The sequence below is a fragment of the Pipistrellus kuhlii genome, unplaced genomic scaffold (assembly GCF_014108245.1).
Source record: "Pipistrellus kuhlii isolate mPipKuh1 unplaced genomic scaffold, mPipKuh1.p scaffold_m20_p_2, whole genome shotgun sequence".
Taxonomy (NCBI): domain Eukaryota; kingdom Metazoa; phylum Chordata; class Mammalia; order Chiroptera; family Vespertilionidae; genus Pipistrellus; species Pipistrellus kuhlii.
Genome location: NW_023425515.1, coordinates 158,449,018 through 158,471,989, shown reverse-complemented (window position 1 = coordinate 158,471,989; position 22,972 = coordinate 158,449,018). Strand labels below are relative to the sequence as shown.

Below are 22,972 nucleotides of genomic sequence, written 5' to 3'. Positions count from 1 at the left end.
CAAGAGAGGAACTGGTGCCACGAGGACCTGTCCTTATAATGACTAAATACTTGCCTTTCATTTCTCAAAGCTGGGCCTCACTTTAGCAGCTAAAGGCCCTCCTGCCCCCAGCTACCGTGTTAGGAAAGTCCCAAAGGTTATCCAGAAGGTTAGAGGGTGGAGGGTAATGCCTAGACCTTATAGTGAAAGTTACATCTTCCCTTTGAAGTGCATGCAGGTGTAATGTCTCCACAAATCCCTGGGCAATGAAATACTTACACCAGATTTCCTAAAAATTGAGATGGTCCTTGGAATTGCCTTTCTTAAAATGCAGAGAGAGAAAGTCAAGATGGGGAATGGTGGTGAAAGAGATTTGCTGGGGCACTAGTAAGGTGTTCTGAGAAAGGCAGACCCCTGGGCATAGGGCTCTAAGCTGACGTGAACAAGCTAACATGAATGCACAAGGGACAGCTGTGGCTAAGGAATCTAAGTCTAGATTTTGAGTTTCCCAACTTTAGTCTAATACCAAGAAAATGAATTTGCTTGCATTTGAAAGGAATGGATACTTTAAAGGGAGATATTTGATGCTTTTAGGAAATATGGGGTAGGGAAGTGGAGAGAAATTAGAAACAGCAGCTGTGAGCCTGGCTGAAGTGGTTCAATGGTTGAGCACTGACCTATGAACCAGGAGGTCATGGTTCTATTTCAGATCAAGACACATGCCTGGATTGCAGGCTCGATCCCCAGTAGGGGGCGTGCAAGGAGGCAGTCAATCAATGAGTCTCTCTCATCATTGATGTTTCTCATCTCTCCCTCCCTCTCTGAAATCAATACATTATTAACTGAGAGAAAGAAAAAAGAGAGAGAGAGAGAGAGAGAGAGAGAGAGAGAGAGAGAGAGAGAGAGAGAGAGAGAGAGATAGCGTGCAGCTGTGAGGTCAGACTGCTGCTTCTCTATTGGCATTTCCTTGGATGAATTCCTGCATCACCCTGAGCCTCAGTTTTCCTCCTCTGCAAAATAGGGGTAACAATGCTTACAAGGTGAGCTTGCTATGAAAAACCAGCGAGAAGATTAGTATGCAAAGAATTAGCCCAGCAACTGGCAGAGTAAAATCTCAATGGATGTCAGTTCCCTTTCCAAAATTACAGAAAGGAAAGAGAGGGACAGGGATAAGGAGGAAGGAAGAAAAGAGGGTGAGGGAGAGAAGGAAGAACTTGGGAAGGACGGAGGAATTATATAGCTGTGGAATAACTTGTTGGGGAAGGGGAGGGTAAGCAGGATCCAGGCTATTGCAAAAGTTTGGGAAACACTGGGTTTTGGAAAGGAGTGAAGTCACCTGGAGGAAAGCTGAAAGTGCAACATGGTCCTCATAGAGCAGATGCTTGGTCCAAGCAGGTTCCTGCTCCTATGCATTTCCCAGTTAATGCTGGCGTCACAAGGCGGGACTGCCCTCCCTCATTCCACCAACTCCATGCCCTATTTGCCTCTGCTCTTCTTCTTTCCCATCCCTCACACCCACTTCAAAACTCAGATGCCCATGTTCTCTAAAACACATCCATTATTTTCCTGCCAATATATAAGGATGGGGTTGGTGGCACGATTTTAAGGTTGCTGATTGTGCAATAAGACACTAATAGCTAAGTGGGTTTGATCTCAGTAACAGTGACACAGGGAAGGAGATGATTGTTATGCCTGAAAAATGATGATGCCAGTGCTTGGGGTGATGGCTATCATAAGACAGTGATAACCCATCACTCATCCATCCACTCTGCATCGATTTATCGAGCTACTCTTCATAAGCACAGTCCTTGCCCTTGTATCACACGAGGAACGTGGAAAAGAAAACAGGCAATTATCATGTGATTGGTGATGAGATAATTTGCATAAAGCCTTTAGTATATAGTGCCTGGTTCAGAGCGACGCAGTGATTCATGCCAGTGATGGCTGCTACCATTGCCTTTACTGTTAAATACATATTGGTCAACCCAATCTTGAGGAGTCAGGGAAACCAGAAGCAGCAGACGGTCTGAGAAGGTGGCAGTACTGGTGTCAGGGATTTGATGGTGACAGTCTGTGGTCTGAGGATAGTGGACAGTGGTCATAAAGAGAGAGATGATGACCGCTCTTCCTATGGTGAAAGGCAAAATGGGGCTCGTGACGGGAATGAAGAAGGAACACGGAAAACACCCTCCTAGCCACGGGGCTGCTGCTCCTCTCTCTTCATGCCTCTTGAGCTCTAATCATGGTCCCAACCCATTATCTCACCCCACAGACCTGCCATTCAACAAGGACGTTGTCTCCTCTGTCAGGGGAAGTGGGGGCAGGGTGTGAGATGGGTTTCCTACTTTAACAACTGTCCATAGAACAAACACACCTGCACAGGTGAAAGGGTCAGAGAAAACTTGAAATCATGGGGAGTCCTTTCCAAAAGCTTGTAATTATTTGTTTTTAAATCTCTCCTCCTTCATCCCTTCTCCTTTGAAAACCTATTATTCTGGTTCCACATTAGCAACAACTCAAGGCCTTTTCAAAAAACTCCTAACAAGTCCTGGCATCTGTTCAGTACTTTGAAAAAGGGGTGAATTAGAATCACAAGGATGTGGAATTGGCTCCTGTCAGCAGGATGACAGGATCAGCACACTCTGGGGAGGAGGTGAGAGCCCTCTCTTTCTGTGCTGGTGCATCTCTCTTGGAGGGGCTACTCCTGCAGGCCAGATGGCAGCCAACGGAACCAGGAACTATTGAATGGAGCTGAAATCAAGTGAGAGTAGCAGAGGCTCTGGCTGAGCATGGAGCAAATCAGAGGCAATCACAAATGGAGAGATGTCACAGCACAGGGAAAAAATAGTCAGGAGGGCTTTGCCTGCTGCTCTGACAGCTGTTCTGTGCAAAATGCTTCTCCTTTTCTTCTTTGGAGGAATGCAGATTTTACAGGCATGGCATTCGTTTCCTTATTCACTTCTTCATTCTTGGATTCAATTTGCAAGGCCATCAGTGAATAATTAAGGAACTTCTCCTGATGCCCACCATGAGCAAGGCATGGTGGTGGTATTTTAAGGCACTATCCCTTCCCTGAGCTGTGACAGGCAAGTTAGGGAGGTTGTAGGGAACTCATTCAGGTCAGAGCCTAGAGAGTGTCAACACGTGTACTACACTGAGCATTTTCACAGACTGTGTCCCATTCCACAGAGGGTACAATGCCACTCACACGACTGAAGACCACTCCACTGCAAACAACCAAACCGAGAATTCCATTTCTTTCTTTTTTAATATATATATATTATTGATTTTTTACAGAGAGGAAGAGAGAGGGATAGAGAGTCAGACACATCGATGAGAGAGAGACACCGATCAGCTGCCTCTTGCACACCCCCTACTGGGGATGTGCCTGCAACCAAGGTACATGCCCTTGACTGGAATCGAACCCGGGACCCTTCAGTCCACAGGCCGACGCTCTATCCACTGAGCCAAACTGGTCTCGGCGAGAATTCCATTTCTATGTAGAAGAAATTTGGCTAATTTACCCATCTCTCGTATTTTTCTTTGTTATAAGATTAGGAAAATATCCATCTCACAGGACTGTGTGACAATTTCCCTGGGTAAGATTTAAGGTAATATAGCTTAATTAGTGTGGTGTTTGACACACAGTAAGATCTCCGTTAGTGCTTGCTTATTTGAGTCAAATATTAAGTCAATAATTCAATGGAGTATCCTTTAGGAATATGATGATTTTGTAGCACCTATGTGATGGCATTTTGAATAGCTTGAAAATTGCAGAGTAATCAAATTAGAGAAGACTGTAGAGAGCTCTAATTCAACTCAATCCTATTTTTTTATTTTTTTAGAAATAGGCCTCCAACTTTTTCAAAATCATGGTAATTTTAATGGAAGAGCTTGGATAACACTCTTAAGTTAAAAGTTTTAGTCCAGTTCCTTTCTACCTGATCACAATTCCCCCACACAGTTGTATACAGCAACAAGGGACAATAATAATTCAGAGCAGAGAAATGTGGCTCATATTTTACAGCAAGAAAACTGGGGCCACAAGAAAAACTTGGCTTGGTCATATGTTAAACAGTCAGGGACATACACGGCTTCTTCATGGAGCTCTGACGATCAAGTGAGATGATGTTCACCAATAAGCCAGACATGGAAAGCAGCCTAAGGATTTGAAGTCAGAGGAAATTTGGAAGAGCATTATCCTCAACTGTCTCTGATTAATTGTCCAACCTACAAATAGTTTGCAACTTGGTGTCATAATTTCACCTGTCCTCTTAACAGGTCTCTGTATATTTCTTTCCCTGCAGGCCTTGGAATGAGCTATTCTTTGTGACTGGCTGTTCTTCCCATCCTTATTCTATGGGAGAACTGTAAGACATCCCTTGAGACCTAAGTCTAGTCACATCTTCCAAGCTTTCCTCCTTGCCCCTTAGGATGAATTAGATGATCCTTTTCTGAGCACCACCCATGTCCAGTTGTGATTGATTACCTTCTCTCTTCTCTACTACAGACTATGGCCTTGTAGAAATTCTAAGTCCCTTCTCACCTTCAAATTCCTAATATCTAGATATAGTAGTCCAGTGGGTAGGATACAGAAAGAAGTTATATTCAATTAATAAATTAAAAAACACACACAGAATAAATGAGGTGATAAATTTGCTTATACAAGAGAATAAAAAACTGAACAGAAAATATATTGGTGATAATATGACTTACTAAGTGGAGTGTATGATAGTCCATATGGTGTTTTCAAATGCTCAGCATGTACTGGTATGTGTGTACCCCCTGTGCACACACACACATACACACACTTGCTCACTCACAGAGACTTGGCATGTGTTATTATAAACTCAAGAAAAAAAAATGTCATATCCACTTTGTCATTTATCTAATGAGGTTCTGTAATTAGATTAATGGGCCGGGTACTAACTTCAAAGAAATACTGGAAGATACCCCAGAAAAAACAAATTGTAAGAGAAGGGGCAGGCACACTGTCCTGGTCCTTCCAATATCTGATGGCATTTCCATCTGTACTCTTCAAGTCCTCCCCATTAGTGAGAACCATCTTTGGTTTAAGGTGGCAGTCAGAATGTGACATCCTTGTGACTTGGCTACCCAATAACTGTTCTTTTACTCCTTCTCTTAGTAGCTAGCAACTGGTGAAGCAATTATGTCCCATACCACTTACCCTCAAATTTTGAACGTCCAAAGAACTTATTTCTGATGTCCCCAAAAACCATTCTTTCATTGTCTTCTGATGTCTGTAAAGGCCACCAACTCACATCTAGAAGCTACAGTCCCCAAATGCACAAGTCTCCCACACCCTGGCACCCAGTTATTCATTAAATGCCAATTCTTTCCCTGCGTATATCGCAGCTCTGTCTTTTTCTCCCAATCACTTCTGGAGCATTCCCTCTTGCTGAAACTGCTGCTTCCATTCTCATCCCCTTAAGTTCATCTTCCATAGAGCAGTTAGAGTACTTTTTTTTTTTTTTTTTTTTTTTTTACTAGTAAAAGACCAGATTCACTCCCCTGCTTAAAACTCTGCTCTGTTTTTCATTAAACTCAGGGTAAAATTCAAACTCCTTACTATTGCCTATAAACCTGTCCATGCTTGGCCACTGCCTCTCTGTCTGAACTCATCTCCCATCAGTCTCCTTTCCGCACCATACTCTGATCTCTCTGTCCCTCACGGACCACTGGTTCCTCATGGGCCACTGGAACAGTCCTGTCCCAGGGCCTTTGCCCTTGTCACTCCATGTTCAGGTTCCACTATTCATCGGACTGATTTCTTCTCAGAATTCAGATCTCAACTCAGATGTCACCTCCCTAGAGAGACTTCCTCTGTCTGACTCATTACTTAAATACAGTAGCAGTGCCCAGCACTTGCCATGTTACCCTGTTTGGCCAGCTCACATACCTGTTTGTCTGTTTACTTGTTTGTTGGCAACACTCCCCTATAGAATGTGAGCTGGGTAATGGGTAGGACCTGGCCTGACCTGTTTGGCACCAGTGGCTGGCACAGAGCTGACACACAGTGGACCCAGTTGCGGGATGGATGCTTGAACAGAGTGATGCACACGTGACCAGACACTGGTTCTAGGAAGAACCTTCCATTGTTGCAGAAAACATAAAACTAAAAAGAAAGAGCCACTTTGTGCATACTGCTGCAGGAACAAGGAAATGCCGATTTCGTCACTTGACACCAGTGTTCTGGTCTCTGGCTTTTTCCCTGCTTGACGGGCACCCTATCTTTGAAGATCATGTAGCTAGGGCAAAAGGATGGTATATTCAGTGAGATATTACAATTCCACAAGCAGAGATCTCTTTACCCAGCTACTTGCTCCGTCTCTTCTATGGCAAACCCTTTTGATTTAAAGTAAACAATATCTCCTTGGTTAGGGCTCAAAGGGTTGACATTATTATTTCTGGTCTTGGTAGATCCATAAAGCCCCCAAATGTATCTGTTACTCTTGATCCTTCTCTTTTCTACACCCTGATATCCTATCATTCATTAAGAAATGGTGATTCTATCTCTAGACTATATCCTAAACTACCCATTCTGGTCTGAAGAGGAAGGGCTAGGTTAAACAGTAATATTAAAACCTTATCCCTTATTGGTCAGGCAAGGGTCATGCAGGATAGAAATAACAGCTAATGCTTAGGTGCAACTTCCTGTGTATGAGCCACACACTGTTTTCAAGTGCTTTCGAGTATGGATTCATTTAATTATCACAACACATGTAGGTGCTATTACTGTAATCCTTATCTTCAGAGAGGAAACTTAAGCACTGAAGGGTTAAGTAACTTGCCCCAGATCACATATGTAGTAAGTGGAAGAGCTAGGATTCTCACCAAAGAGGGTTAGCTTTGGAGTACATGCTCTGAACCATTATGCTATGGGGAGAGAACAAAGCATGTCAGATGACCTGAGTTTTAAGACTAGGGTGGGAGGTCCAATTCTGGAAGGAGAACCCTGGTGGGCAGTTCAGGAACCTACCCTCAGTCTACTCCAATCTTCTCTGTGGGGCCATGGCCAGTTCACACTGCAAGTGTCCTTCCGATGATTACAGGGGGAAGAGGGACTAGAACTTCTGAGGCGGCAGCAGCAGCAACAACAACAACAACAACAACAACAACAACAACATAGGATTAGTCAGAGACAAGGCCATGAGGCTAAAATATGTTGGAAAGGGGGAAATACACAAAGTCCTGAGCTGACAGCAGCAGCGGGAAAGGCGAACTGTGAAGTGATCAGAACAGAGGCTGACCTGCTAGAGAGAAACATGCTGACACACAGACAGGACACTATGACAGGTCAGAGAACAGGAGGTGGACATGGGAGGTGGACATGGAAGAATGGTCACCTTCACATGGGCCATTCTTTAGGCACAGGCTGAGAAACAAGTGATTTGTCCCTGATGACTAGACTATTTTTTCTTCCCTTAGCATCTCAACCTCAACCTTCTCATCCATAAAATGAAAAAAATAATAATACTTGTCATGTTAATGAAACCAAATACACTTAGTCAAGCCTCAGAATCCACCAGGGAGCTTTATACATCTCCTTTTACAGAAAAAAGATCCTCAAGCATTTCAAAAGCAGATTGAGGGAGCAGACCCCGAGAAGCTGTGCCTTTAGAAGTGTCAATTGACTGTTAGGAAACTCAGTGCTGAGGAATCACTGAAACAGACACAGCTTGTCCAGCTGCAACCCCGGCCCCAGTAATTGCTCAACAAATGCTCATTTCTTGACTCCTCTCTAAGTCATTGCAAAAACAAGGGATTGTGTGCTTTGGGTTGGAACTGTCACCAATATATATTTTTTTATTCTCCATGATCATTCATTTATCTCTACCTCCCTCCTTTTTTTTTTTTTTTTTATAACTAGAGTTTGTTCATTATTCTTTTGCAACCACTAATAACGGCAGTTAGGGAGAAAGAAAGAGCCTCAACATGATGATTTATCCAGAAAAGCAGAATTACTGTATCAAGAGAATGTGTCACCATGGATGGATATTTATGGGGAATGTGCATAGTAGAGCTCTGCTCATTAGTGCTGTAGTTAAGGTTCTGTGAATGTTAATGATCTGTATTAGAGGAATAATGACAGACTCACAGCAGCAGCAGTTAACGGATACCTCTGACTCATATTTTCTTACCATGCACAGATCTCTGAATCACATGATTTATGCCCACTGAAGGAGCAAGTGTGCATCTGTGCAGCTGCATCTTGGGGATGGGACTGCTGTTGCTGTAGCACAAGTAGCACTATTGGCAAAGACTTTTAGGAACCAGATGGATAGATGCTTCCTACCTTCTGTTTGAAATCTCACTGTGTTCTGGTCTAGAGATAGGTTGGTCCAGAAGGAAGAGCATTTGCTAACTTTGGGTAGGGTGGCCTTACACGCTGGTTTTCTTAAGAGTGCTCCTCGTGCCTACTGACCTGCTCTAATTCTTATTTTCAAAAGCAACAGTCTGGACGATAAACTAGGCCACTCTAGTTTTAGGACCAGAGGAAACTGGATTAAGTTCTTAGTGATGCCTCTTCTAATCATGCCAAGTGATTTAACTTCTCTGATTTTTAGTATCCTTTATAGTAGAGAAGTGATTTATGTCTTGTAGTTGTTTGGGGACAGTCTTGAAGTAGAGAATGAAGTGCCTGTCACAGTCCCTTATTTGGGTGCTCAACACTTGATAGCTACAATTGTGTGTTTTTCCTGAACCATAGCATGACACTCCCCTGCAGATTCAGCCCACCCCAAGATACTGAGTTAAACTTGATCTTGTTGACGTTATTTCTTTGGCAAGGAGAACTGAAGGCATTCCAGCCCTTTACTCTGGCACATTAACCTTCTCCCTTTTACTAGAATAACAGCACCTTACTGGCTGGGCCAGTTCTTACTCAAGAAGCAGTTGGTAATTAGACTTTTGTCCATATTATTGCTCATAAAAATAACTATGGCTAACATTTACAGAGTACTTACTATGTGTCAGGTACTGTTCTAAAGATTTTACATATAATATGTTATCCAAGTCCTCAAAAGAACTCTACAAGGTAGGTAACACTGTCTTTATCCTCAATTTACAAATGAACACACCCAGGCACAGAGAAGTTTAAATAACTCCTCTAGGTTACACTGCTGGTATTCAAGGGAGAAAACAGTTTGGCTATAAGTTTCATACTTTTAACTTTAATACCACATTGCCTACAAAGTACTGAGTTCTTATTCTGTGGCAAACATAACAGAAGTCATATCTGTTATTTAGTTCTCACAAGACCCAGAGAAGTAACTCTATGTTGTTTACTGGTTATGACGAAGAATCTGAAAAATAAAGCACTTTACCCAGGGTCAAATAAATCACATAGCTGAGAAGTGTGAAGTTCCAATTCACTCAAACTGCAGGCTCATCCTGTTGGTTTAGTGCAGTGGCTGGCAAACTCATTAGTCACTTGAGCCAAATATCAACAGTACAATTGAAATTCTTTTGAGAGCTGAAAACTAACTTCTGCACATGGGCCACAAAGTTTTAATCGGACTTTATATGCGCTCCTGCACATGGTATTTTGTGGAAGAGCCACACTCAAGGGGCCAAAGAGCCAAATATGGCTTGAGAGCCACAGTTTGCCGACCACTGGTTTAGTGCCTCCCAAAAAGTGGGCTTGCCACCTGGGTTCACGGATCCAGAATCACAGAGCTTCAGTTGGGGGCAAGAATGTATAGGACCTCCTCCTTGCCTGACTTCCTCACTTTGCCCCCATGGCAGGAACTGGTGGTTCCTTTAATAGTGGATTTCACACTACCCTCCCCGGGTCTCTTCCCTTCCAGAAACTTTTGTCCTTCAGAGGGCTTCCAGGTATGTAGGTTTGAACCCAGCTTCACCCACATCTCTTCTTTCTTTCCTGTTTATATAGAAGGTTACTGGGCATGTTTTGTTTGAATAATGGTTCTGTAATCTTAAAAAAAAAAAAAATTTGAAGACCATCCCTCTAAGAGAGCACTAGTAGGTATTTTAGCAGAGGCATGGAGGGATTATTGCTTTATTCTGACATGATTTTTGCCAACACACAACTGAGCAAACAGTACAACAGGCAGTGGCTTATGCAAACACTGATTCCCCATCCCTATTTGCATTTGTGGAAAACAAGTCCCAGCAATGATTTGCCAGTGAGCTAGCCACAACTCTATTGGATTCCATTCATGACAGCTCAGTTTTTACACCTTGGGAGAAAGAGCCAGATATCATTTAAAGGGGTAACATGACACCGCCCAAAGGAGAGTCATGGACTGAGAACAGAGAAGATGAAAGGGATCACAACCACCTTTGGCAAGAACCTGAAAACAGCAGGTGGAAAAGCTGATGAACACACACTCGCAGAAGTTGGAGATGTAGAAGAGCAGGTACGTTAAATGACAGAGCAATAAGAGAGGAGAGGAGTCGATTAGTCCACATCGCCTCATACTTGACCTCCCAAAGCTTGCCACCTTGGAAGCAGCTTGAACCTCGTGTTTGTCTCACTTCCCATATCAACAAGATTTTTCCAGGTAAACCCTAGCCATCCACTCAAATTTACTTCTTTCTCTCAGTTTCTCTCTGAAGGGCCCACCCTCAGTCCAGACCCTGTCTAGCCCTGTCTTCACCTATCTACTCCTGGTCCTCATCTGTCTACTCCTTGATCAATTTGTCCTCAGACCTATTCTTGCCTTCTCCCAGCTCTGTGCTGCATGACAGGGGCGGATCCCTGTGAACTACATTACCCAGGCTTCCTTGTCAACATATTTCTATTTATGTTTGGCCATCAGGAGACAGTGGTGGGAAAATGGATAGTGGGAAGAAGGAAGACGTGAATTTCTTTCCATCTTTCTTTCATAGTGTTCAGCATTGGTTGAACTTCCTCCATGGTTTTAGTTTCCTCCAGACAATCCATCTCTCCAGAATCCAGACCTGCTGGACAGCTCTCTCTGTGCCTCAGTTCCTGCTGGTAATTGGATCCTGGCTGTCCCAGCTCCTGGGCTGTGCTAAGGCAGCACCTCCTTTCTTTGTCCTTTCTCCCCTAGGGATGGTAGCAGCTTCCAAATATTAATAATCTGGGTTGTCCCAGTGTCCTGTTTGGCTTTTCAGTCCTTTTAATACCTTTGTCACTATTTCTCCGCATTTAATTTCCTGTATTACAGTGGTGAGGGCTCTGTTTTCCTGACTCCATCTTGATGCATACACATAGATAATTCCATTAGTTTCTTAATGGCTTCCCTACCTGTCCATCCACCTGCCACAGGCCACAAGAGTGATGCTGGGAAATGCAACTCTAATAGTGTCACTCTATCACCTGAAAGCATCAGTGGCTTTCTCACAAATTCCAGCCTCTGGGCCCCACCTTTCAGGCCCCTGGCTCACTTCCCCTGGTATCCTTGTCTTCTGCTCCCACAAAGATATTCTGTGGCCCTGCCACCCCAGACTATTCATCAGTCCCTAGGATATGTTAGGCTTTTCCACATTTCAATGTCTTCAAACATTGCCATTCCCTCTTCCTGAATGCTGTTCCACCCTTGTTCCCTTTTTCCACAGCCAAACTTCCATCATCTTTTAAGACACTACCTCAACTCCATCCCCTGGGAGAAGTCCTCACCAAATCCCTTAGTCAAAGTTTATTGGCCTCCACTCTGCTCCCAGAGCATCTCAGTCACAGTCCTTATATACTGTCATTTTTTTTATTCACTGTATTCTGTTTGAGATCACTGAGATGCTTAAACAGTCAGTCTTCTTTGTATCTATAGTGAGTAGAACACTGCCTGGCAGGTAGGAATTTCTCAGCAAATATTTTCCAAATGAGTGGATGAATGAATAAATAAATGAGTAGAAGTTGTAAGAAAACTCCATAAAAGAAGGACCTTGTAATGATTGGAGCTCTGAGACTACAAAAATAATGAAGGTCTATCACTGCAGTTATGTGAGCCAAAGCCAGAGTCAGGAATGTTCACCTGAACTTCCCACAATCCTTCTCTAGGAACTCTTGCATTGCTGGGGAGCATCTTATAGCATTCCTACTAGCTCTGGGACTTCTAGAAATTCAGCATTCTGACTCAGGACAATTTATAAGCACAGCTAAAAGAAAGCCCACTCAAGCAAAACATCACAATCCTATAATATTTCATTTGTGGGAATACGGAGATCAGGTTCCTTTCCCTCACTTCCAGCGGACCTCCTCTAGTGTGACATCTATGTTAACTGTGTTGCGATAATTATAATTTCTCTACAATGTGGTGCTTAATGAGGAAGTGAAACTGACAAATGTTCAGACTAGGTTTAATCCAATTATGCAATGTCTTGATCCAGATTTCAAACTAAAGGGAAAACCAACTGCTGAATTGTGAATGAAAATTTATTTGCCATGAAAGATGGGGATGGGGGAGGGGGTGGGAGTGGGGAGAGGTAGGGGACAGTTGTCCAGAGAAATTATTCACGTTAATGGATTGACTCTTCCTAAATTGGCAGCAGGGAAATGAATTAAATCTAAGGCAAGGAAAAATCGCTGACAACTAATGGTTAGGTGAATGGGGTCTTATAAAGCAACACATAGTCACCTGGAGGGTAGGAGGCAGAAGTGGCACCATGAGAGGCTTTCTGATCTTCAGAGATGGGCAGCTTGCATCAAGATTGGTTCTTTGTGAATCACAAATACCTTCTTAATATCATGAGGATGAAAGCAAGAGACAGGGTCCAGGAATGAATTAGACATGGGCCCGACTCACAGCACTTCTAAAGGATGAGAAAGGTGTTTACAGCCAGTGACTAAGTGCTATTATAGAGACTCAAAAACAATGAGAACTGGGTGAGGGGAACTACAGCCTGAGTATTCATTCTGATTAGGGTGATGGTGAAGAGAGAAAGGGCTCTGTATTTCTCTCACCTTGAAGGCAGCATGTTTTAGTGGAAATTGTGTGGGTGCCCGAGTCAAATTCTTGCTCTGCCACTGACTCGCTTGTGATTATAGGTGAGTTATGTGACCTCTGATGCCTGTTTCCTTAGCTAAATGACATCTGCTTCCCAGGTTTGGGATTACTGAAAGATAAGCAAAGACCAGAACCTAGTCAGTCCATGGCATACAGCAGATGCTCAATTAAGTGTACCTGCATTTTCCACAGCTAAGACAACCTTGGACTCTTAGTACATATGGCCCAGGTGCTGACACTATAAAACAGAGAAAGGAACAGAATGGTGGCCTGGGTTTCAAATCCCACTGGAATTTCTATTGGTTTCTCCCAGGACACAGCAGAAAGATGTAGAGCCCCAATTCTAAGCTCTTCAGAGGTTACGAAGGAGAAACAGATTTTCTAGGCCCTGCACTATGCCAAATGCTTGCTCAGTGAAATGACTTGGTTATTATACCTGGTAAACTTCCTTCCACCCAGAGTACTAACTTCCCAGGTCAGTGCTGTGCACTTCTGTGTGGGTGACTTTCAATCCAAGGTCATAATGATAAAGTCAGACATGGGGCCTCTAACATATGTGGGTTGGCAGCTAGGATACTGGGAACAAGAGGATGGTGAGGTAAATAAATACTGGACATAATGAACATGGGGCACATGGAATGAGAGAGGAGATAAATCATTCTGAGGCCCAGGACTGCAGTCACCTTCACAAAACAGAATCCTTATGGAGCCATTTACCTGCAGCTTGAATACTCCTAGGGACAGAGACCTCATTCCTCTAAGAGGCTGCATTTCCCTTGAAAATCAGCTCAGAGAGTTCACTTTCTTTCCTATATTGAACCCAGATTTGGTCTCTCTTGTCCTAAAACTTGGGCCTTTCTCTTAATTCTAAGATATTCCATAAAATAAGTGGAGGCAACTAATCCATAGAGTTCCTCACTCCTCACTTCCCCAGGGTCTATAAAAGCAGCCTCATTGTCACAGAAGATGCTTCCACACTGCCCCATAAGTCTCATCAGAGCCCTAAGTTGCTGAAAGAAGATGGTCATCATTTTCTTTCAGAAAAATTAGACCAAGAAAGTCAAAGAGATTGACAAAGATCACACCCAACATGAGGGAAGAATCTCCTTTCCATTTCTGAATCTGTGTTTCATTAAAAGGAAATTAATGTCAAGTCCAATTTATCAATTTGACAACCTGTGTCTGTCCCATTTACCATTATGCCAAACTTAAGAATCTCCCCTTTGAAGGTTCCCAAGCGTTATTACTGATCATCAGAAAATCTTTTATGCCTCATACGACTACATAAAATACTTTTAAACTGGGCTATTATAGGGTGAAGGATAAAATATATATTTTCAGCCATAAGAATATAGGGAGGGGGAAATATAAGGAGGGGGTAATAGAGAGAAGGGAAGAATAAAATCACCAAGTATTTCTCATGCAAAAACCAACATGAATCATCTTAAGGTTTAGGACTGTGTCCTTGAAACAGTTGACCTTCACAGTAAGTTTCAACCTGATTCAGTGTTGTGGGGCATATAAGGGTCTGAAATAGGCACTTCAGAGTCTGTGACTCTCCTGCTCCACTTGAGGATCCACTGTGGAGCTAGAATCATGTTAATGGAACAAAAAGCACTAAATAATGAATACAGTAATGGGGTGCAGAGCACACACCTTTCTCCCCACTTAGAAATGTCCCAAAGAGGCAGGATATCTGTCTATAGAACAGAACCAACAGTATCAGCAGGCAGAAAGGAAGACCACCAGTATGTCCCCATTTCTTCCAGAAGGATATTGAACATACATTAATCCACTCTGAGTGCTGCTAAGCACAGGCCATGTAAACTAAGGGGCCAGAGGGAGCTCGATGATTTGCCTAGAATATGCTCCATTTTTCCATTGACTGTTGCAATCTTGCCCAATTTTCAAAGCTTTTCCCAAAGCATACCTTCTTGCCTGAAACCTCCCTGTGTCTCTAACCATCTAACCTTTCCTGTCAGCAAGCATTTTGCCATTGGATTTCAGGGATCCCGACACAAAAAAATATACCCATGTATTTACAATACAGGAGAGGTCAGCCCCTGTGCGAAGCTTCTGGCTGCCCTGACCAGGAAGAGGTGAAATGTGTACTTCCAGTAGTGAGTGGGTTTCATCCTTATCTTGGCTCAGAGCTCCTAGGAAAGGGTGGAGGGGAGCACAGCATGATCCCAAGAACAGACCTGTTAGAAGAAGGGGACAGTACAGAGGTGTCCCAGGGAGCTGCCTCATTAGGGCAGCAGGTCTGCAGGAGGGAGCCTAGAGGGCAGGAAGAGCCCACTCAGGGGAATATGTAGGGGATAAAGTACATCTGAGAGTTTAGGCCAGTGGGACCAACTTTCCAATACAGATACAATTTTCTCCTCAAAATCACCTTGCAAGTTAGATTCAAAACCCCTTTGGAAGATGAGAACATTGCGATTCAGAGGGACAAGGACGAGTGTCAGAAGTCCCACAGTGATAAGAGCAGGAGCTAACTTTCCAGCTGCATACATCTGCCTCTCCATCGGAGCCATCACTTTTACCTGTTGCCTCTTCTAGACATTTAGCAATGCTGCAATCATTCATGGAAAAACCACCATCACCATCGGATGTTTCCAGAACCCTGTGGGAACAGCAGGCTGGAGCCTTGGTGGGCCATTCAGGCAGCCCAGATAGTTCCCAACAAAACCATATTATGTTGAATAGATATCTTAGAGTTGGACAAACAGAGAATTCCCATTAAAAGAAAGTGCCGGGGATTTTCATAAACCCTTATTACAGAGTAGAATCATTCATAGATTTATTAAACATCCCTTGAGCGGTTGTGAGGTGCCTGGCTTTCATGTACCAGGCCCTGGGCCTGATCCGGTAACACAAGAACCTCAGGAAGCTCCTGGAAGCAATGGGGAAGAAGGAGGATTCCCACTGTGTGTAAGGGCTATGAAGAGAGGAATGATGGGGCTATGAGGGCACAAGGCAGGGGTGCTCTCTGACACAGTTCAGAGCAGACATCCAGAAAGTCTCCTTAAGGGCACAGAGCTTGCAGCTAAGCTGACCTGTTAGGCGATGGATGCAGCAGGTGGGGGTGAGAGGTGGGGGCTGGTTCCTTCAGGAAACTAGTTTGGTGGAGCTGGACCAAGAGGAGGCGGTCAGAGACATAGACTAAGGCTGGGACCCGAGTGCTGTCTATGCTGTGTAGGCTAAGGAACTTGGATTTTTGTTTATTTTAGCTATTAAGCATGGAGATGGTGAGGCCAGGTTGGTTAATAAATTCACTAAAATGAAGGTGGCAAATGAGGCATGTTTCTTCTAGTATCTACTCCTGCTAGGGGCCAGTGAGGCAATATAGGCATAAATGGAATCATGGGGAGCTGTGTCTGGGGGCTGAACCAGCTGAAACTAGAAAGATCCATGTCTCAGTGACAAGGAGGCCTGATTAAATGCAAGGGCCTCAAGGAGAAAAATTACTTTTCTCTGAGTGGCACCCATTGCATAATCTCTACTATGTTTCCAGACCTGGGTTTTTGGAAGGGGCCCATATTTAGATTTTTTTTTTTCATTAAAACTAACCTGAATTGGGCTTTGCAAGCAGTACTTAGGTGGGGAATGGTGATTTCAGTAAGATCCTGGCCCAGTGGGGGTAGAGAAATGGACACTCAGCAAAAATAAATTTCATAAGTACAAAGGGGAGGGGGGTCAAGAGAGACTAAGAATTAGACCAGAAAGACTTCCCAACTTGGAGAATCCAAAACCTCAGATGTGGAAGGGCATCAAGAGCTCACTCGGTCCTCTGCCAATCCCATGCTCAAATTTCCCACAGTCCTACTGACAAGGGGTCTCATAGGCTGGGGAGTGTACCGTCTCAGCTGCTGGCTGCTCCACCCTTGCACAGCCATACCCCTCAGATGCTCACTCTCACTACAGCTGGAACTGGCTTCCTTGCCCCCACTGGTCCCAGTTCTCTGAGCCGACTGGCACAGAGCACCACAGTCCCCCTCCGTACATGGTGCACTGGACTCTCATCTCTGCATTCTCTTTTACATGGTTTATTTTTTCCTGGTCAAACATTTCCAAGTCCTTTAGCTACTTCTCAGGGGATAGGGTTTCAAACCCCCTTATCAATCTGATCTTGAAACACACAGGTATGTCTTTATATCTCCCACAGTGTGGGGTCTAGACCTATAACAATGTTCCAGAGAGAGTCATTTCTCCCAACAGCTTGCAAGGGCCAGAGCTGGGATTCTAGGGGGTCTGCAGGAATTCAAGACCATATTCTTTCCACCCATTGCTGAGTTTATTGACATCAATAGTGATTAGACATCCTAGTTATTTTTGTTAGTTTGTTTGTCTTACATACGCTGTGGCAAAATCTCATGCCCCCCTGCTCTAGAGCCTTCATTGGCCCCTCAGTACACCCTTAATTATACAAAGTGTCCCCTCCCCCAAAATGTACACACTTTAACAGCAAAGAACTCAATTTTGAAAATAAAATATATTTTAATAAGTACTGCCTTGATCATCATTCAAAGTGTGCATACATTTTTGGGGACACCCTATGCAGAGGGGTCAAAGTGCCATGAGAAGATCCTAAATGTAGGTCTGGGCCTAGAGCATGAAATTTCCTTTCTCTCTTGCATTTCCAGGAGTCCCACCAGCACATGGGGTTTGGATGCAGTGAATTTCTGGGTCCTCCTTACACCACACTACACATGGCCTTTCCCACAGTTTTCTGGCCACTGGCTGGACCCTTACACACTGCAAAGGTTTGACTAGCCCTTCTACTATTGTTCCTCTGAAACTTTTCAACCACTTCCAAGTTGGATGGCCAAAAATCTTCCCAGAACAAAGACAATGTCCCCTAAAATCTTTGGCTGAAGAATACCTGAAACCTCTAATCCCTTGTATGTGGTGGTTTGCATAGTACAACTCACTGCCACTCACAAAGCCAGACCTTCACACAGATCAGCAGCCCCACCAGTCTGTTCTCTATGCTTCCTTCCCTCCCACCCAATAAGGAGTCCCAGCAAGAAGCCACATGGGTTGTGACCCTTATCCAGAAAAAAGGTCCATTTCCTCAGGTTGCAGACACATGAACACAGGTCACGGGAACCTGGCAGTAGAAAGGAGATGTACTTACACTTACAGGTTGACTTTTTGGCACATCATAAACACCTTCCTTCTTTTGGCTGGTGGGAACCTATGGAAAAATAAAAATACAACACAGTCAAAACACTCTGGTATTCCATTTTAAAAGAACAAAGCAACCAGAACTCAACTCTAAGGGGACTCCAGGGGATATGTGTGTGAGAGAACAGCTCTGAGGACCCAGGGGCCAACTCCAAGGGGCTGTGATAGCAGCAGACCAGGAGGGCTGTGTGTGTGAATCATTTAACATGTGTCTGCAGGCTGCCTCTGCCTTGGGCTCCTTCACAGAATCACAGAACCACAGAACAGGCAGGTGCAGAGACCTCAGCAATCTTGTGGTGAAACAAATAATCCTCATTTCACCGAATATAAAACTGAGGCCCAGGGATGTTCTCTGAGTTGCCCAAAGTGATTAAACAGTTTGCACCTGAGGTTAGACTGTTTAACCCTAAGACCGAGATCCTGGCTATTTAAAATATATCAAGTATTAAGGTCCTCGTACAAAATCCTTTTTCTATTGAGATCGTGAGTAAGCCATTGGGTAATCACCAAAGGCTTTGCTCAAGGAAAGGACCCAGAAATTATATGAAAAGCTTGAGACTAGGATCTAGGGGGGAAAAAAATCTCAATTTTTAATTAAAAAAGAACACTTATCTGTGTCTTCTCTCCCTCTCTTCTCTTAGTCACCCATCCAGTCTGATTGGGCTACATGGTGATGGTAACATTCTAAGCTGGTCACTTATCTCCTCTAAGCTGTATTCTTACAAAACGACGCTACTGCCTCTGCTTCTCACTCTGATTATTGTGAAGATCAAATGAGAAAATAGATAGTCAATAATCAAAATATACTAGGCACCATAATATGGAAAAATGTTAGAATGATAGCTTCTTTTATCATGAGTGCATTACACACACACACACACACACACACACACTCTTAACAGTGGATAAGTGAATACGGCTCTCATTTGTCAATCAAGGGCTTTGTACTGAAATGTTCCAAATTGAAAGCAATCACTGGTTGTCATTCCCCAGCACCTAGCAGAGCTTAGCCCACATCTCCACTGATGGGATCAGCCAACAGTGGTTTTAGAATTGTCTGATAGCATGTCTTTCCTAAGACTGGGGGCTCCCTAAGAGCAGGTATACTGCTCAGTAAGCCAGTAGACCTTCAGTCGTGTCTGCTGGGTAAATGTTCTATAAAGAAATGTGGGAAATGGTGAAGAAAAAATAGCTTTTAGGCTTGGGCTAGGTAACCAAACCATCCTTACAGAAGTAAGAATTTGAGCTTATTCCTTGAGTTCCTTTGTCATTTTCACTCTCATTTAACTTAAAATCCTTACAATAGCCCTAAGACATTGGTATTGTTTCCTCCATTTTAAGTAGTGAAAAGTGAGACTCAGAGATGTTCAGGAACTTTGCTCAAAGCTTCATAGCCAGGAAATGATCAGATTCAAATCCAACTCCTTCTGGCTATCATACAAGCCATTTATTCTGAACAGTGTGAACTATTGTTGCCTATGTGCCAGCATTATTCTGAACATTTGTTTACGTGCATTCTCATGTAATCCTCAGAACAAGTCAATCAGGGAGGGATGACAACCAGAAAGTGCGGCCCAGAAAGGGCTCGGCCAGAGGGTGGAGCCTGGGCAGATGGCCTTTTCACTACTATGGAGGCCCAGTGCAGCAGATTCGTGCACTGGGGAGAGGCAGGCCCTCAGCCCGGCCTGCACCCTCTCACAGTCCAGGACCCCTTGGGGGATGTCTGCTTGCCAGCAGATAGACATCCTGCTTGCAGTCCAGGGCTCTCACAGACTGGGACCCTTGCTTCTTACCACCTGCCTGCAGCAGAGGTAGGAGAGGCCCCCGCCACTGCTGCTGCTGCTACTGCTGCTGCGCTTGCCAGCTGTGAGCCAAGTTTCTGGCTGAGAGGTTTTCCCTTGTGGGAATGTACTGACCACCAGGGGGAAGCTCCTGCATTGAGCGTGTGCCCCCTGGTGGTCAGTGTGAGTTATTGTGACCAGTCGTTCTGCCATTTGGTCAATTTGTATATTAGGCTTTTATTATATAAGATACTATACAGACAGCTCTCTCTGGGTCTTGGCCCCACTGTCCTTACAGCTATTCCAGGATCTTCTTTTTCTCTGCCATTACATTCTGCACTTCTGGAAGCTCCTGCACATTCTTGTAGACAGTGGAACTATGCATGAGCATGGCTGTGCAAAAGAGGCACTTGAGAACCACTCCTGCAACCTTCCTTTGCAGGTAGCCAATGAAGATTGCAATTTTCTTTGCTCCTGATAACTGGGCTCCATCTAAAAGGAATCCTCAAAGAATGTCCACATAATCCTTGTTAAGGAGGACCAATAAATTCCGAGCCCGCACTTGATTTCCATGAGCTCACCCTTTCCCGAGCTCAACAAACAGTATTCCTGCTCCCTGTAATTCACCGCTCACTGTGGGCACTTAGCAAGCCGAACTGCTGCTGACTCTCAATTATCCCTGCAAATGGGGGAAAAGCAGTTGGACAGATAAACCCAAACGGTGTATAATTGAAAAAGTTTTTCTGCTTTCTCTCTCATGGGTGCGATATCAATCTGCCTGTTTGTCCTTTAAGATTTATCTCAGCCCAGGCATCTTCTTGGGAGCCTCATCTGACTCCCCAGGCCGCGTCTGAACCTTTCTCTGTAGTCTTGTAACCTCTGGTGCATCCTTTCATTAAAAAATAAAAGTTGCCAGGTACCTATTTTGTGTCACATATGGTACTTTGACTGGAAAGATGTTGGAAAATGGAGATGGGTATGGCCCCTAATTGCTCAGAGCCCCTGGCTTGTTGGGGAGATGGGAGAAACCAGGCTGTTACAGCAAAGTGGGAAAGGGGCTTTCTCTGACATAGGACTCTCACACTGCAGCTGCCGGGTCCTCTGTACTCCTGCTGCTCTGCAAGCTTGCTGAGGGCAGGACTATTTCTTATCCTTGTTCTCTCATCTGTAAACACTGCTTAGCAAGAAACCTCTAAGCATCCACCATTTACCACGTGAGTGCTGAGGGCAGGATACTGTCCGAGGTGCTCAAGGGATGGGGACCAGAAAGAGCAGGGGTCCTGGCTCTCTCCTCCCCGGGCAGGCCCATGTCTTCAGGAAGACCGATTTGGGAAAAAATGATGTTTAGGAGTGACAATGGTTCTGGACTAAAAGGAAGTGGGAAGTCTGATTCCTAATCCTGGCTCTGCCACATGCCATGTGACCTCAGAGGTCATTCTGTTCTCTGCACTCAGTGCCCTTATCTGATTGTCATGAGCAACCAAGGGGTTGCCTATAAACTCCCTGAGGTGGAAACTAGGCCATGGTCATCAGTACATCCTCATGGACCAGGCACTGGCTAGGTGCTCGATACATAATTACTTTTTAATTGAACCAATTAATAGATGAGATATGACTCTAAATCTATATGTTCAGTACTGTACATACAGAAGACACTGTCAGTGCAGCAGCATATCAGTAGTGTGGAGAGGCAGTGACATAGGACTAGAGACTTACATTTTAAAGTAATGATACTTGACACATGGTGGGTGATTAAAAATGATTTTTGAAAAGAATGAAATTGGGGCATGCCTGCACAGGAAGTTGTGATCTCACTCAGGCGGGGGGCTTGTTAAGAAATGAAAGAACTCTGGGCTCAGAATCAGAGGCGCTGGCCTTGGACTCAGCACTCAGATTGGAGGACTTGACTTTCTTACATTTAAAATGATTGTCATCGCCACTGTCATCATAGCTGTTTTTATCTCACCGAGGTACTGGAAGGGTCAAAACTGAGATCCGTGTAAAAATGCTTTGAACCACAAGGCCCTGTGTCATTTTAAAGGGATGGCTGTTAACTTTTCTGAGGCACGCGAAGAGAAAGACAATTATGATGATCAATCTGGTTGGGAAAGGAGACTGGGGAACCTCAAAGAGAGGTTACTTTACTCAAGAGCCCCTCCCTCCTGTCAGCTGGAGTTATAAACAGCACAGTTGGGAGCAGCTGCAGCTCTAGGACGAGATGGGGTGAGTGAGTTATGTTCCCCTTCAGCTAACACATCATCGTCAGACAGTTGGGCAGCAGCAGATGCTGACAACACTGGTGAGAGAGGGGAGTTCTAGGCCCAACTGCTGATCTTCTCATTTTACATCACTTCTAGAAGCAGATGATATCGTATCCCTACTTGTAGCTCAGGAAATTAAGATGCAGAAGTTATGTACTTCCCTCAGAGTCATTAAATAGTTAAAGGACTAGGCACTAGTCCCCTTTTCTTCACTCCAGAAAAGGGGAGATGGAATCGAGTCTGAGTCTGAGTTCAGTCTGGGCTAGGCTGAAGTATGAGGAACACTGCAATCTTCTCAGGAGGAGTAGCTATGCAACACTTGGAGGCCCTTCAAAAAAAAAAAATAACGAGGTTCCTAATTGCAGTTCCTTAAAAGCCCAGACCTATGTTTAGGCCCAAGAGTTTATCTCTTGGTAAGCAAATCAAGGCCCAGCCTGCAATTGCAAGAGAGAAAAATGACCAGAGACCTTTCCAATAGGGGGCAGTAAAATATTCATTCTCTTAAATGGCATCTTCCTGTCCATGATGGACAGACAGGGAGATTAGAGGTCAGAACTGTTAGAACAAGTGTGACTTTTAGATGGTGACTTGAAGATGCACAGAATTTGATTGTGAGATTCAGCATCAACATTTTCTGAGCTAAGGAGAGCCCCAGGGTTAAGCTACTCATTCACAAAGTCACACAGATGTGGGACTGACTGGGGAGTTTTACTTCCTGTAGCTCCGCAACCCTGTGAGCCTCCCTTTCTTCATCTGTAATGTGGGAACAATGGCTCAAACCACATCAGGCTGCTGTGAGGGACATTAAGAT

General features: G+C 44.1%; 1 protein-coding gene across 12 annotated transcripts in view; it reads right to left on the bottom strand.

Annotated features, from left to right (window-relative positions):
* DAB1 (DAB adaptor protein 1) overlaps nt 1-22,972 on the bottom strand; it is a 387,139-nt gene that overhangs the window by 36,460 nt on the left and 327,707 nt on the right. For 10 of the 12 annotated variants that reach the window (XM_045584556.1, XM_036445795.2, XM_045584560.1 and 7 more), the window contains one exon: nt 18,070-18,129. In XM_045584556.1, the coding sequence (XP_045440512.1) occupies nt 18,070-18,129 (60 nt within the window). The remainder of the gene's footprint in view (nt 1-18,069; nt 18,130-22,972) is intronic. The other 2 variants (XM_045584558.1, XM_045584563.1) reach the window with 1 other exon arrangement.